At 36.8% G+C, this 16,895-nt stretch overlaps 1 protein-coding gene across 3 annotated transcripts in view; it reads right to left on the bottom strand.

Moving 5' to 3' along the window:
• Positions 1 to 2,253: 2,253 nt before the first annotated feature.
• The window catches only part of LRRC28 (leucine rich repeat containing 28), a 47,583-nt gene continuing 32,941 nt past the window's right edge, over positions 2,254 to 16,895 (bottom strand). For 2 of the 3 annotated variants that reach the window (XM_059823966.1, XM_059823965.1), the window contains 4 exons: positions 12,356 to 12,458; positions 8,583 to 8,758; positions 5,814 to 5,973; positions 2,254 to 2,884 (listed from right to left, as the gene is read on the bottom strand). In XM_059823966.1, coding sequence (XP_059679949.1) covers positions 2,812 to 2,884; positions 5,814 to 5,973; positions 8,583 to 8,758; positions 12,356 to 12,458 — 512 coding nt within the window. In that variant the 3' untranslated portion in view covers positions 2,254 to 2,811. The remainder of the gene's footprint in view (positions 2,885 to 5,813; positions 5,974 to 8,582; positions 8,759 to 12,355; positions 12,459 to 16,895) is intronic. The other variant, XM_059823964.1, reaches the window with a different exon arrangement.

The raw sequence follows: 16,895 nt of genomic DNA, 5'->3' as shown, positions 1-16,895 counted from the left end.
CTCTCATGTTAGCTGGTTACGAAATACTCTTACAGTAGAACAACTTTAGAAAAATTTGGACAAGCGAGAATGGAGTTATTTTAATCTAGAACAATATCACCCAAAGATACAGATGAATACAAACACTGTTCGTATCAAAAAAACATGAGAAACATGAATTTAAGCTGCATTTTCAGTCTATATATTGGCTTTCCTCTTCCTTGTTTTATAAAAATAGGGTATGACATTTCAGCTTCAATTGCGTGTTTAAGTCATTTATTCATTGAACATTCCATTCTTGAAATATCACTATTAAAGTGTTAGTTAAGATTCATCCTGCTTATAGAACAGACTAAATTTCTTCTGAACTGCACTTGTAGACAATAATAAAGAGACTGATATGAACTCAAAAATAATTAGATTATGGGAAGAAGAAAGAAAATAAAAAAATAAATAATTAAAAAAAAAATCATGCTCCACTCTTGTTATGTGACTTCTAATAAAACAACTACCAATGCCTTTTAGCTGATCAAAAGTTTTAACTCCAAAATAGTATTTACAGGCTGAATTCAGAAATAAAATGTCTTTTAAAGTCTGTAAGTTGCTATAAAAAGAGGACAAATAAACTTCCAACAAAACATCTCCTTCAAAGTCAGAAGAAGCCACAGTAAAAAAAATACTGAAAACGCCTGATCAGAGTATTGTATCAAAACTTAATATTTGTAACACTACCACAGTTACCATCCATTTAAAAAAATGGATTCTGTACTACACTTGCACATTTCTAATATAGGTATAATTGTACATGGGCAATTTACATCTCAACTGTGTACTACTGAAGGAAAAGAAAAAAGCTGAAGATTCATTTTGCTGCTTCAGCAGTAAACCCCCTGGGTGGGAAGGCCTGTTGGGGATACCAACATTGAAACAAATTAGTGAAATGACGGAGTCAGAAATCCAATAGTACAAAGTCTGCTTGGACATGGCTCTTTCCCCTACTGCAAAGCAGATTTATTAAATGGGATTTATTTTAGAAAGTTTCACAATTCTTAAACAGTAGATGATACTTGCATTCCTGAAGGATTAAGTTCTACATTTCTTAATGCTAATTCAACTCTCTAAAACCAACCCAATAAAACCAGCAAAGCTTTTACAAGTAACATGCACAACCTAAAAATTCCACCCTCAAAACTGCCTTTTTGGTACTCTTTTAAGCTCTTAAGATACTCTATTTATTGAAGAGATGCCAGGAAGCCTGCAGCGGGAACAAATGCTTCTTTGGCAAAAGGAAAACATTTTAATGCCTCCTCCCTTCAAAGTATGCACACCTCACCACGACATATGCTAATATACTACCAAATAAGTCTCTTTATCTTGCCATTTTTATAACAAACTGTTTCATTCATATCTATTTCAGCTTGTAACTACCTACTGCACAGAGCAACACACTGTGCTAAATCAACAAGTAGTTTATACCTAAGAAATAGAAAGTAAAAAAAAAGAACACATTGTATTAAAAAAATAGTTATATATTCCAAAACAAGTCAGGAGGGGCTAATTTTATATAAACTGTTTCAGTGTAAAATTAAAATTTTAAGGCATGCAGGCATTTTGGACCTTTTTTCCATCTTCTGTCCTTTACTTAAAATGAACAAGATCTAACAAAAAAGGATTCCCACAAATATGATAGTGAGTGGAAATTTGCGCCAGATCTGCCATTAATATACAAAACCAAATGTTACAGCCCTTCTGTGAAGATATCTATGTATGCATAGATACCTATGCATGGAGATACACATACCTCCCCCCGGATTTCCAGCCTTCTCTGAGGCACACGCTCCACGGACACACTTCCACAAATCAGCCAAATGCTGAATCTAGAAAAAGATGAAGACCAACTCTTTGCAGATCTACAGTCTGCAATTGTAAAAATATAATAAATATAGATAAATAGTTACTAGCCTATTACTATTTTTTTCCAAGTGAAATTGATACTTAAAGTCGTCTTCTTCCTGAAGAACTCAAAGAAGCAAAAGGGGAAGTGTTTTTAAAAAACAAGCAATGAAAATAAAGAAAACACACCCTCAAACATGCCGGAGCAAGACCACTCAGTGTAAGCATCAGTACCAGCCTTCTTAACTGAGACAGGATCTTTAGTCTCCAGACATATCCTAGCTACTCCAATTAAATCAGTGTGGCTTCTAATGATACCAGAAAGATACATCTGCTTTTAATATGTGGCTTTAAATACCACAGTTAACTGTCAAAGACTAGGTATACAACTGGGATAACTCTGCTGGGGAAAATATTAATATGAGAGGGAGAAAATAAAGCTAAATTCTATGCAAAAATCACTGAGATCCATCAAAGGTTTCTGTAGGCTTAAATCTATACACCTGAATCCATCTGTAAGGGTGAAGAGGATGGGGGGGAGTAAGTGAAAGCTCGTTTGTCATGACTCAACCTTTTTTTTTTTTCCTGTTAGAGGAATGAAAGCTGCCTCAAATGATGCTATGGGACAACCTGAAGACAGCCACATTTGAAAAATACTGGAAATCCTGAAGTCAGAGCTTGTGAATTTGTTTGGTTTGTATGCTGTCTTGGAGCAGAGAGAAGTTAATACTTTCAAGAGCTTGGTATTTACACTTCCGAAAAGTTTCTGCAGTTCATCCAAATTTGATAGGGCAGGATTTAAGTGCCTCTTAGTGTTCCCGACTGGGCACTTCTGCTGCTTTGGCACACGCGCACACACAGAGTATTCCAGTACCAACGGGATACGACGTCTAATGCAGCTTTAAACTGGCAGCACTCCTGAGTAGTTTTAAATGTTTATCAACTCAGTAGGTCAAAAGTCTGCAGACACTGGGTGGAGCAGCAGTATGCCACAAAACTAACAGTTGTCCTCCTAGAAAAAAAAAAGGGGGGGGGGGGAACAGTTGTCAGTAAAGATTAAAGCTCCTGGCCCTATTCCACAGCAGACAATATGCTTGTTTGTAAAATACAGGATTACCCCATCTTGACACTTCAGAAAAAGAAGGCTCATTTGCTCTATATGAGTGCCTGATACAAAGGCAGGGAAACACTGCAGGGGTTCTCAAAAACCTTCCTGGTTTCTTATGTATTCAGTTTAAAGCAGCAGCATGTGTTTTTTCTTTCTGTGGAGGGTGTGGCTGGGTGTTATAGCCAGTAGCTTTAACAGCTAAAAGGAAAATAGCTGGGTAATTCTTTGCTTCAGCTTCGCTCATGTGTTTCTTAAATTACTGCTTGTAGGCATGAAATAACTGACGTCCAGTGTCCTCCTTTGGTTCAGCCGAGTGAACAAACTGGGCCCAGATCTTCAGAAAGGACGATCGACAGGCAGTGCTGTCGCATTGTGCCAGGAACTACAGCTGGGGTAGCAACACGAAAGCATGATGCTAGCCTCACTGTGACCCTCCTCCTGCCCCCATCCTGGCAGGAACCTAGATATCCGCTTTAAGAATGTTAAGATCTGTTTTTCACTAACCCAGAAATCACACTTACTCAGTGCTCATGTCATCTGTGCTTTTTCAGATACAGAAATCCAGTTCAACACTTAACTATCCTTTCCTACAAGAGGATGCAGAATGCGATAGGGAAATCCACACATAAGTTACTGGCATGGATGTGGCATGTGCTAATCAGTGCTGTTCAAACATTCAGGATCCCTACCCTGTGTGTTTTCATGGTCACTATAAGCTCTTTAGAACAAAAACCCTGTCCTTCACGTCTTTCTAAACCAGCTATCACACCTCTACAATTCCACATAATTTTACCATGTCAAGTGCACGAGCTACAGAGATACGGATGACAGGCTACCCTGTTTAGATCTCATTTTCTGTGGATTTGCATCAAATGTCAGCTACTTAAGACTGTATTCATCAAGGCATTTTGCAGAACACAGTACATTCTTGTCTAAGGGAAGGAATGATAACCATTTTTTAAACAAGTGAAAAGCATGCAGAAATATGTATTTTCAATGAGTATATTTTAGAATGTTAATACAGTGTTCTTCCAAAATAGCCCTGAAGTATGTTTTTGTTGAGTCCTAACTTCAATAATTCCTAAAGGTGTCTACTGATATCATCTAATAACTAAGTTCTACAGTGAGCAACACTTTGCAATTAATTAGAAAGTAGAGCTCTCTACTCTAGTCAAAACTCTCCCATTGTTGGATTATTTAAGATAATATAAGGATTAGTGACCAGCAAGCAGTTTTTCATCACTTTTTTAGATAATTACACTGTTCAATACTTGAAAGAAATTCTTTATAGCATGATTATAACATCTTATGCCACTCTGAATATTAAGACTGTAATGTGGAAGCAATTTATTTTACTCAACATGAAATCCACTGAATTTCAACATATGACTGAAGTGTAACAGAATGGCAAGTTGAAGTATGCAATTTCTACAACCAGATTTTTTTTAAGAAAGATGACTTTCCCAAAATAGCATTTATGCAGCCGCCTGGCTGCTGTCCAGATTTGGCATACCTAAGTTGTTTTAATTTCATAAAGTTGAATTGCTTACAAATCTGATATCTCTTATGCCAAACACAGCAAAATAACCTGTGATACAGCTGGGAAAAACAGGTACCATCAACCTGAATCACCAATTAGTTTCTTCTTTTTTCTTAAAGATCTTCCTATTGAAAAGCAGTTTCTTATTTTTATGGAAGATAACTATCAAATCAATGGATTTCAGCAGGACAAGAATTAAGTGGCATTCTTCTGCATTATATATACCAACAGGTAATTTCAGAAACATTCCTTTTTAAAGCACCTTTCTTTTCTGCTCCCCACCTTTTGGCATATGCTTTGTAACTAATGGCTTGACTAGAATTCTCTAAAAATAACCTGAACATCACATTTGCTTGTTTAACTCCAAGTGACTTTTCTTTAAACCTTCTTTATTAGGTTTCAAACAGTACTGTACTTTTGTCCAAATAGAACCAATTGAAATTTCTCTGATGATGCTTTTCCATTGCAGAAAGTGGATTCGTTGATATTATGGATCATGGTAGGCTACAGTATCAATTCAGACTAATAGGGGTTAGGGAAAGAATCGCTGCAAAGCAATTAGTGCTCACCTTAAAGATATTTTAAATCTTTAGCTACATAAGGGCAATATTTCCTGAACCATATCCCAGTTTTGAGTCCCTTCTATGACTACTGACCAGCAGGTCAGGAAGTCTGCGTAGGCTTGTCTACTTGACTTGTGAATCCTGCAGACACGTTCACAACTGCTACAATCATAAAAACTGAAATATTTTTAAAAAGATGTATTGCTATGAAATGTATGCTACAATGCAGAATGCTTCCACAGGATATCTCAAGTTAATTAGCATGGAAAGAGAAACGAGTATTTTACAGCAGAACATTTTAATTAAGGTCTGGCTTTAGAGCTTTTTTCCATCTTTAATCCTACCACACTTCTATTTGTTGGTGGCATTCTCCTGAAGTCAGGGTAGAGACCGTCAGGTGAAGTATTTGTGTTAGTAGTATTTCCTTCACAAGGCACAGAAGTGCCATGCATGCACTGCACTACCACAAACAAGTCAATCCCATCATATCAAAACCCTTCACCATCTTACAGCAGTCTGAAACAGGCAAGTGTGGTAGCCCTTATTTAACAGCACTATTCTGGTTGTCTTGTAAATAAAAGATTTGTCAACTTTTACATGCAATTATAGGACAAGGGCTATAGATCTGAAAGGCTGCTAAGTTAAAAAAAAAGTCCTTAAGAATATGCTTTGTTCCATAAGGTGTTTTTCTTCCTAAATGAAACCCCAGTGTAATTTCCTGTATAATTACCCTTGATGCAATCCTGCCATTGGAGTTTCCCTCAAGGGAAAGAGCTTTGGGTAGACAATGGTAAACATAGGCTGGCTGCAGCGGTGGCAGTGTCCCAAGGGACAGTGCAGCAATTCCAAGAGGCTTTTGGGTAGCGAGATTGGAGTCAGAAAGTTCAAATCTAGAGAAGAAACAAACAAAAAAAAATGCTTGTAACAAAACAATGGCATGATAAAGTCAAACACAAGAAGCATGCTCCATGAACAATTCAGAAAATCAGCTGTCTCACATTCTTAAGACTTTGTCAAAAGAACAGCAAGGTAACACAAATTACCACAATTAGGGTGAAGCACATAGTGCTTTCCATGTACAAGTTCAAAAAGTTGAAGTTAAATGTGTAAGTTTAGCATCTGTGGGCATAAGATTAACTGGGCCCAAATACCCAGGTGAAAATATTATAACTCAAGCAAATAATAAAAAACAGTAATAGATCATAAAGCATTTTTAGACACAAAGATGATATAGACAGGTATTTAGTAATTAATAACAATACAAAATTCTGAAGAGGACATCAGTAGTATTTTACTACAATATTTCAGCAGCCAATCCAGCAGGATAGCTAAGCTCCCTAAAAAGCCCAAGCCCCACCATCAGCAAAAAGGGGTCTGAAATATTTAAAATTACTTGAAATACAATCCAGCCCAGCATAATTCTCACAGGTCCAACCAAAGAGACCACTCTAAAACGATCAATACATTCATTATCTCTTAAGCGTGCCCCCACAGTTTACAAGATGCCATAATTTTCACCAAAAGGGACTCCAGGGTCACTTCATGGGAAAGAACAGTCATTTTCTCAGGCTTGGCCCAAGCCACATAGTGTTTTACAAATTAAAACCAACATGCTAATCTCCATCTAGAAACTGAGAGACAGCCAAGACAGGTGAATGAGTTTAGGTGCTGAGTAATCAAGACACAATGCAGTACCTGATAAATCAGTTTTGCGATATCACACTAGTTTCAGCTTTCAAACACTGTAGGGTTTAACCCCATACACAATGTACCACAACAGCCTCAATTGAGATGACAAGCATGAGGAATAGTACATTTGCGTCAGAAAGAAAAGGTCACATTCTGTAGCCAAGCAAAAATTGAAGAAAAGTAGTCCAGTTGCTTCTGTCATACTTACCTAGCAGCCACAAAGTATTTAACAGCACCCTTGAAACTGCAAATTTAGGCAGTGATAGATCAAATCTGATACCTTAATCATACGTGCCACCTGCCTCCCAGCACACCATTATCTTACGCCTATCTGAACTATACATTACTCCTGCCCCACTGAAATGTGGGTATCACCAGTGGTAATGCACATAGTCTTTAACAAGGACACTCAGAATAATATACATATGTGTGTGTATATATATAAAATTATATTAAAAGACTACATAGTACAGTGTAGCAAACTAGAAGTAGGCCAGATACTTTAAAAAAAAGTTTCACCATCTTTTTCAGGTTCTGTACCTTGACTGCAACTAGATAGAATCCTCACAGCCTTGTATCAACCATCTACAAACCATTTCTTAAACTGATTTTGTAATGCTATCTTGCTATTCCCAAACCAAACTTCACCAGCACTTTCAGGAACCAGATTCACGCAGTCATATACCAGAAATAACTGTGCAAGTCACAACTGGGTGAGAAAAGTAGTTACTGAAGATCTTGCACCTGATGTTCTCAAACTCCTTTTCAAAGACTAGAATTTTGCAAATAAAAATGAAACAGCATTCGTCATTGTGTAATTTTGGTGCAGCTGATATCCTGATACTGAATAAAAACCTCCCCTCTCCCCTCCATATGGAGAAATATATAAAATACACAACTGCAAAGTGGTCAGTTAATATGTTCTGTATGTCAGGAAATACATTCTCCACGAAGCAGCGTGGTTTCCTGTGAACACAGGCTCGTATGGTTATCCCACCCCTCAACATGAAGCTTCTTCCCTACAGCATATTTGCTGCAGACCTCCTTGTACACTTTTCCTGGCAAAGCAATAGTTCAGCAGTTATGATTTACTCCAGTGGCCATGGTACAAGTGACCCTTTATCATAAACCCTCTAATCTTTCCATTATAAGTCTCTATCCTTCTGCTTTCTACTTTCACCTCTAAAGCTCACAAGTTCCCAAGGTGCCATGAATAGGGGCAAGTCACAATACATTGAAATCTGACAAAATATGAATCTGCAGGTTATCATCAGATATTGCTAACTCATGTGATTGCATGATGCATAACCAGATGAGCCAAGGGCCACTTCACAGCAGAGTCTGAATTGGGGCAGAACTAAAACAGCTCAGCTGTCATGCTGTACTGAAACGGCCAAGGGCTTCTAGCATTTCTTTTGCCTTATGTATAAAAAGTCTGCCAGTTTAGGAGTGTGTTGCCTGGCAAGAAGTTGCATTGTTGTCTGATGCATCTAATCTTGCCTCAGGAACTGTATTTCTCATCTCCTATTTCCATTAAAGAGTTTCTCCTGCAAAAAGCATCCTTCTTCATGCAGTCCTTAAGAAAGGAACCATTTGTAAGCACCACACGACCTTAGAAATAGTCTTTGGATCTCTGTTTTTCTCCAATATGCTGTTCTAATACAGCATTTCAAACATAATTTCATTAAATAAATCTTTTAGAATATTAATCCTTGCACAGTTCTTTGAAGAGCTATTTGAAATGTTCCTATCACTGCCAGAAAAGCACTTCCGCTCTTTCTGTAATACAAAGAAACCAGAAATTTCATACCTTTTAAAAACCTGCAGTAGGTGTTATAGAGGGTCCTCATGGCCAGTTCTTGCAAAGGCAGCACATGATCTGTTTCTGTCCCTATAGATTTCACCTCTGCTGGCAGGAACACAGTTAACTGGCCCGATGAAAAAGAGAGCAGTTTCACCTCTGAAACTTGAATTGGAGAACCACAACTAGAAGGACAGAAGACATTTAGAAAGTGGTTAGAAAAAAAAAATAGAAGTAACTTTATGAGGAAACCTAGATGACCAACCCAAAGAATGCCTGATACTGTTCTTCAGTGCAGCACCCTTCAAAGATTCCTCACAAAGTGCAGTACTTGTTGACACACAGTTTCTATAGATCCTCACCTCTGTGACATGCTAGTCATGGGACATCTGGAGGTCTTTACTCATCAAATAACATTCAAAAGCTGGAGAAATGAGAATACAATCCCAAGGAAGTGAACCAAATGCACTACGTGTCCCTTACTTTGCCAACGCACTAATCTTTTAGCCTCTGAATGCCATTATTACAAAGTATTTTACATAGGGGAGCAGTTTTCATACCTAACAGTTGGCTTCCTGTGTCTTGGATCAACTGGTTGAGAATTGTAATGGATTTCTCAACTATAATATGTGAGACAAACTACAATCACCAAAAAATATCAGTTAAGTGCCACTGGGTGATTCTGTAACATACCTTTCCCCATCCGCAGAGCTCCCTTGAAGGGTGCGGGGAGGTGAGTGAAAGAAAAACAGAACAGCCTAAGCTTTAGTGGGAAGATACCCTAGTAAGTCTACTAGCCTTGTCCTTCCCAAATCATATAAGGAAAAGGAAGGTTATTTGGATCCAAGGAGAGAAACTTAGCTTGTAGTAAAAATAATAACTCTTTCTATGATCCCTGTTGCAAACTATCATACCAAAGAGACACGCATAGGAAAATTCTACTAAGAGGTTGGGGAAGTCAAGAGGGGAATAGGAATTGTTTATGACAACTTAAATTTGAAGCCAAGAGCAACTTGTTAGGGCCAGTCCTAACAAATGGAACAGAAACACAAATTTGTCAGCCTTTCCACATACTGGATCTAAAACTGAGGTAACTACACTCGACCTTATCAGATGTGAAAAAAACCTCATAGTACTTCTCTGATAACAAAGAATCTCATCTCCTCTGATTAAAGGAAAAACAGCCCAGAGAAACAAGCAAAAAAGAGCAGCATCAAACAGCAAGTCAATAAGCCTCGTTAAATATTTAATACTTTCCTACAAGCCATTAATGGGGTTAAAATATAGTTGGGAATTCAAAGATCCAGTATTCCAACAATCCATTCCCCAGCAATCCATATCCAATCAGTTAGCTATCACAACAAATAAATCTACAATATCGTCTTTTCAAGCTGATTAACCCCTTACCAACCTAGCCAGAAGACACACCCATAAGCTCACTACATTTCCTGCAGTTCAGAGCTGGGACATTTGGTCTACTCAACATACAGGGTGAGGCTATTAATGCCTGACCACAACCCTGAAAAACAAAGTAAACAAGCAAAACAAGCCATCAAGAGGAATAATCTAAGAGATATACACCCTTAAATCAGGATGGATTGGAGAATGAATCTCAACCTATAAGTAATACTGGGTGCAAGAACAAAGAATTGAAAGAAAACTACACAAAATCCATGGAGGTTAAAAAGTGGCAAAAAGTATGGGCTAACTAGTTGGAAAAAAAAGAAAATGGAGTTGCAGAAGAACCACCCTGGGAATAAATAACTGGGGAAAAAAAGCTGTGACCACCTATTGGCTGCCTTCAACAAGACTGACAGATACCTAGCTGTAGACCATGAAATCCTATCTGCAAAAAGTAAGATCAAAATTTATTTTGAGTGCTGAGATCATCACCTCTTACATAAAAGACTTTTTCAGTCAGTGTGACTGCAGGATTCCCAGACAGAGATTCATTACTTACACAACGCAATTTATATTCTATTTTCAGAAATCTAGCTTTATGTTAGTAACAGCAGCATGTCAGACTTTATTCTCCAGTGGATGACCAGACAGAGCACTAAAGCTTGGATCTTCAACTCTCGCCTGACCCATGAAAACCTTGCATTGGTAACTAATGCTTTCTTGGAAAGAACACAGAAATTCTTCACATGACCACTATTACACGATTTTAACGTCACTCAGCACATTATCAAATAAAACCTTTGGTTTCTTAAGAATATGTATAAGTGCTCTTTCTATGTTGAAAATTTTCCTCAAAAATAATCTATGATGTTTCAAAATGGTTTCACATCATAAAGACAAATATCTGTTTGGTACCCAAATACAAATATTATTTTGCTTAGTAAAAATATTTTTAAATAGTTTACTATTAAGGAAAAAATTATTACAATTTTTTTATTCTACAGAAGCATTACATGAATTAATTCCATTGCAACATTTGCAACTTTTTTTGTCTCTTCTATACTAGATTGATAGTATTCTCCATCAGAGATACTAGCAGCTAGCCTCACCAGCAGTGTACATGTAATGACAGCAAACAGAACTGGTAATACCTTTACAAACGGTCAGTGCAAAGATAAAATTATTTTGACTGAGTATAAAAGAAGAACTTAAAACATTAAAAAAAGATAAAGACATGGTTGTTTAAAATCACCTGAAATAGGCAGGACAGGTGGACCAAACTTCTTGGAACATTTCCTGCATTGTCACTAGTGGTTTTGGTCACAAACAATACAGTTCTATTACCTTTAGGGTCAATTTAATGTCTGTCTTACAATTTACAATCAGTTCTGACAGAACAAAGCGTAGAAATTATTTTTCCTGAAAACCAAAATTAGTAGAAGCTTGAGACTGCACACAGTTCAGCAAAATTATAATCCAACTGCAAGTATTTAAATATCACACAACCAGCTGACACAGGAATATTAGAAAAACCTTAAAATGCCAAGACTCAGCATCTCGCATATTGCAGTACAGTGCAGGCTGTAGAGAGGGAATTTATATTTAATGCAAGATTTGCTGAGAGCAAGCATACCAGAAATTTATAATTAGATGGTAATGGGGACAATCCTCTTCTGATCAGTTTTACACCAGTGAGGCTCCATTCATCAGTGGTGCTGATCTTAATTTATGCTAGTGTCAGTGCAGAAAGAATTAAGCTAGTGTCCTAGACAGACCACTTTTTTCCTCGCATCCTAACCACAAACATGAGACAGCCTAGGATATTTTTAAAATGCACGTGTAAAAATATACCTGTCAATCCCTAATTCCTAAAAAAAGTCACTTATTTTAGTTAGTAGGTACCAAGACCTACAAGAAGCTGATACTGGGATGTAAAATGAGTGAAGGAGCTGCATGTGACATTCCAAGATATGGCCCATAATTTACAGAAATGTGAGAACTTAAGTAGACAGATGCTGCAACACATTAAAAAAAATATTTTGTTCATTCTTTAGTTCTGTAAAGCCTACATTTTTGACCAACCTTTAAATGCAGCTAGGATTCAGCTTTAGGCCTTACATTATCATTCAGAATTCCTTCAGAATAACTGCACTGTCTGTTAAGGCTTAATACTAAAATACTGAAAGTCAGCAATTAACATAGAAGATTTATTACAAAAATAAAACAGAACTGGGAGCTGCGGTAATCCCCTCAAAGTAACATCAGTTCTGAATCAATCACACACACACAAAAAAATAATCAGCTGTATCATACAGGAAGATATTTATGAGAGATTTTACAAGGAACAGGTATGCAAGACATCTGAATTAATTCATACCTACCCACTGCAACCAATGACTTTATTATACAGATAAGATGGGAGGCCTTTCAGATGAATATTGTTATCCACGTAAACATATTGTAGCTCCCGAGAACGACCTAAATCTGGGTTTAGAAAACAAGAAGAGTCAGGGGCAGAAGGGATGACACAGTGACAATTATAAGCAAAGCAATTATCTTTAATTATAAATAAGCTAATCAGACCTAATGTAAGCAAACATAAATTAGTACTTCTCAGTTGTAAAATTTCAGCCAATGGTTTTATTATGGGTGAGATGGAAAGCTGTTTAGAAAATAGCATTTAAAATTACTAAAACAAAACCAAACCCCTTTTCAGTAGCCCCGAAGAACCCATTATAAATAATTAAATTTTAACATTGACATATTCCGAAGTCAGTTTGAAGAACCAAAGGGACAACAGATTTCAGATCTGCAGTGCATACTTCAAGATTGTAAGGTCAAACCTGCTTTCATTAACTGGCCTCATGTCACTGAAATCACAGCTTCACTATCTGTGGTAAAGTGGTAAAGACATAAACAGGAATCTGGTCCCTCCCACTCTTTCTTTTCTCCAAGAAGAGATACTTGTTTGATTACATTAGCCATAACCAAATGCAACCAGTAATCATTCAGAAACAAGTCTGTGTGATGCAGTAAATTACAGAACACAAGAAAATAGACAAGCATTAAACTGCAGACTATTATACAACAAAAGCTGTGGCTACAAGTAAGTGATCAATACATCTGAAGGTGTGCTTCCTACATTATTTATGTTAAAATATTAATGACTGTCAGTCAAAAGAAGCAAGTACAGCATGTTTAAGCAATACCTTCATGGGCTATAAATATATTAACATATGTCCAGATAGGAGCATGTAGGTATGGAATAATTTTATTTTGTTTATAAAAGTGGGAAAATGGAACAAAATTAAAAGGGAAAAATTTAGGCTTCTAAGAAGAATTCTTGGAAACAAGAATTTTGCCTATCAGCAAGATCTAGTCAGTGGTAAAACTGTCTGCTACCAAAAGAAGTGAAAAACATGCTAATGTGAGACATTTAAAAAGACAAACCAAACAGTGAACTAAGAAGAATAATCTAAAAGAGACTGGCAAGAAAACTGACATGTAGGATCATCTGGGCAGCCCATTTCATCTGTAGTTCCTACGCCATTCAAGATACTGGGTTAGGAAAAGACATATGCGTTTAATACAAAGCACAAACTAAGTGAACAGTGTTTGAAAGCCTCTCGGTCTGGGAGGGGATAGCTGCAAACCAGACAAATTGCATTATGAAAAAATAATAAAAAAAAATTCTGTATGCCTCTCAACTTCTTAAACTTTTATGAGTATGTTATAGAAACTAAGCAAGATAAACAAGCATTTGGCTGAATCAGCCACATTGCAAGACGATACTAATATTGACTAATTCTGACTTCCCATCTTTATCAACTGTCAATTACCTTGGTTGGCATAAAGATAAGGATAACCAGAGAAATTAGCATAGCTTCTGTCCCTTTTGTAATCGTGGCAAGAACCGAATAAAAATTAAAACAAATTCGTAATATTTCTACTCCGAAATTCTATTTGGAATAATGGTCTGTTATCATTCCTGACAATGACAATAGGTAATACAATCCCTTCTTTATTATTGAATAGTTTTATTGTACACAAGAGCTCTGGACACCACTTAGTGCAGATAAAGGAAACGACATTTTGAGTGGTCCCCCAAACATTTGGCCATCTTAAAATATACTTAATGTCTTCAGCTGTCACCCACTTGAATGGCAGCTGTAAGCACCAGAAGCCTTAAAAGCTCATGCTGAGGAGCTTCAGAGGGTGTCAAATTATCAAATATTTGATATAAAGAACAAGTGATGATACCAACAGAAAATGAATAGATTCCTTTTCTGAAATAAAAATGTTAACACAGAAAAACTGAGTTTTGGATTTTTTCTTTTAATACAGGCCCTTGCCCTGCAACAGTCTATGGAGGTTTCGGGGACCATAATCTGGGCTTTGTTTAAACCAGTCACTGGACATCAGGGGACACGTTCAACCATTACATGCTTCTTTGACCCTGTCCCAAAGACGTTCTAGTTCGCAGAGCTATCCGCTGCATCCATCAACTGCCCTGCCCCAAGAATTAAGTACAAATATCTCTGCTGACTGATGGGCACTGCTGTGAAATGCTGCCACGCATCGTTATGAGCTAACACCTCAAAAAGATGATTTATTTTGGCTCAGTATTGCAGGGCTGAAAATACTTTAGTGAAGTTCTGGGATATTTTTAGATGAAACAATAACATTGTTACCCTATAATGAATAGAAGTATTGCAATAGTGAGGCACTATAACACCATAAAATATTGTAAGGCTGGAAAAGAATTGGCCAATAAAATCTAAAGCAGATAGCATGTGCATGGCACACCTAACGCTTAGAGAATATCGCCTCATGTTGCAGAAGCAAATTATACTAAGAAAAGCAGAAAACTATGGGTTGCTGGGGTAGCTTGAATGTGCTACTGTTTAACTTATTAATTCAGAGAATGGAAGAAAATTTTTAAAAGAGGCTCATCTTGCTCATTTCTACACAGATGTATGCAAATGGGCTGAAAATCAGGCAAGTCAAAAAAAGCCCTAAAGCTGTTCTTTTCATATGCATTGAGGGGGGAGTTAGGCTGCATCTCATCTCTTCCCTCTGTCTTTATCTCATGCTATGTTTAGATTCTAAGTTCTGAGTTGACTGCATTTCCTAGGTAATTAAAGCAAATTTCTGGATGTTAGACAAAATATCTCAGTAGGAAAAATTCAATTCCCAAAGCCAAATAGCCTGTAACTATAAATGTTCCTTTGATACAGTTTCTTTGCATTAAATAACCAAGCATCTTCTAGTCCCCAAAAGATTTTTTTTCCAGTTTCAAACACTATCCATAAAGTTTAAATTTAAATAAATCATCACTTTAAAAAGCTCTTTGTATCCCATCCACATTAATTTTTATGCCTTATATCAGTCAACAAATATTGTTAAAAGTTCTCTGAAAAACATGCTTAGGAAGAACTTTGTAAAATAAGGAAGCTGCCCATCTATGAAAAGGCTAAAGCTACAAAGAAGGTTTTCATGTGGCTTTTGCAAGCACTGTACTGTGTCTGAAACATTTCCACTTGTCTCCTTCCAGGCTCCCAGATCAAAGAACTTTCTCCCAGAAATGACCAAATGCCATGAGTCCTGAACAAACCCCAATTCTGATTTTTTTTTTTTCTTTTTCTCCCTTTTTCTCTCTCTGTCTTTTTTTTTTTTTTAACCTCAGGGCCCTGGCATATGCATTCCACATGGCTGAAGATGGAACAAAAGCTCTTGTGTGTCTGCACTGATGCTCTTTTAACCATACTGTGAGGGCAAGGACACAAAAGCAGCATATACTGAGGTAGAATAAGACCTTTGTTTACTGTGGACTGATAATTACTAGACCCATTTTCTAAACAAAAAGTGCACATAAACCCTCAATAAAGTGATATAACACCGAGTATTTGCTGTCATAACATCCCCTGCACTGCCAGTACACTTGAGAATTTATGGCCTATTTTAATTATATTTGTACATTATTACATAAATCATTTTTATTTTTGCAATGTCATCAGATTCGAATTTCTGCTTGCAATGGAATTTGATTTCAGGCATTGAGGCTTTTGCTAGTGGTACAATTTTAAAGTTAAATATCTATCAAAGGATAATTTATATTCTAAGTAGATTGATACAAAATGATCAGTAGTTCCATCTGCCATTCACAAACAGAATTCCTAAGATCATTTATTAGGGCAGCATGAAAGCTACCCTGACAACAACAGGGCTGTCCAGGAGGCAGTTTCCAGTTCAACTTACATACACAATTTGGGTTTTTTTCGGTTTTGTTTGTTTGTTTGTGGGGTTTTTTTAAAATAAATTTATTAGGAAGGCCCAAAGGCTCAGATCCATGCAGTCTTGTTTCTTTGAATATAAACTGGAATATTCAACAACTGAAAAATAGTATTTTTTTAAAAATACTGGCATATCCAAGAATTAAGTGTATTCTGCAGAACAAATGACTAATTCATTATTGTTTACCCATCTGCTTGTTTATGTACTAGTTCTGAAAGTCAGAGAGTGGCATCAGGTATTTTTATTGTATTTTGTAAGATTGATTAATAGTGTTATACCTTTTTTTTCTTAAGACACATGTGCCCACAAACTTAAAAGAATGTACAGGACAAAAAAACTACATGCTACCTATCCAGCAGTGCTGTAAAGTACTGTGCTGCTGCTGCAACAAATCTTACACCTATCAACCTAGGAACAGGAAAATGCAGATTTCCATTACACTTAACAAGAGGGTCTACTGGCAGCTACGAGGGACATACTTAGATGAGGAAGAATGGATTCCTTGGCATAGATGTCAACCACCATACGAAATAAAGTAAATCATGCTTTAAAAGGCATTAGGCAATATGTTACAAACATGTTTCTTCTAACATGGATATGTCTAATAAAAAAGAAAAAAAACAACAT

The sequence above is a fragment of the Gavia stellata genome, chromosome 13 (genome assembly GCF_030936135.1).
Source record: "Gavia stellata isolate bGavSte3 chromosome 13, bGavSte3.hap2, whole genome shotgun sequence".
Classification (NCBI taxonomy): Eukaryota; Metazoa; Chordata; class Aves; order Gaviiformes; family Gaviidae; genus Gavia; species Gavia stellata.
This window is presented reverse-complemented; position numbering and strand designations above follow the sequence as displayed.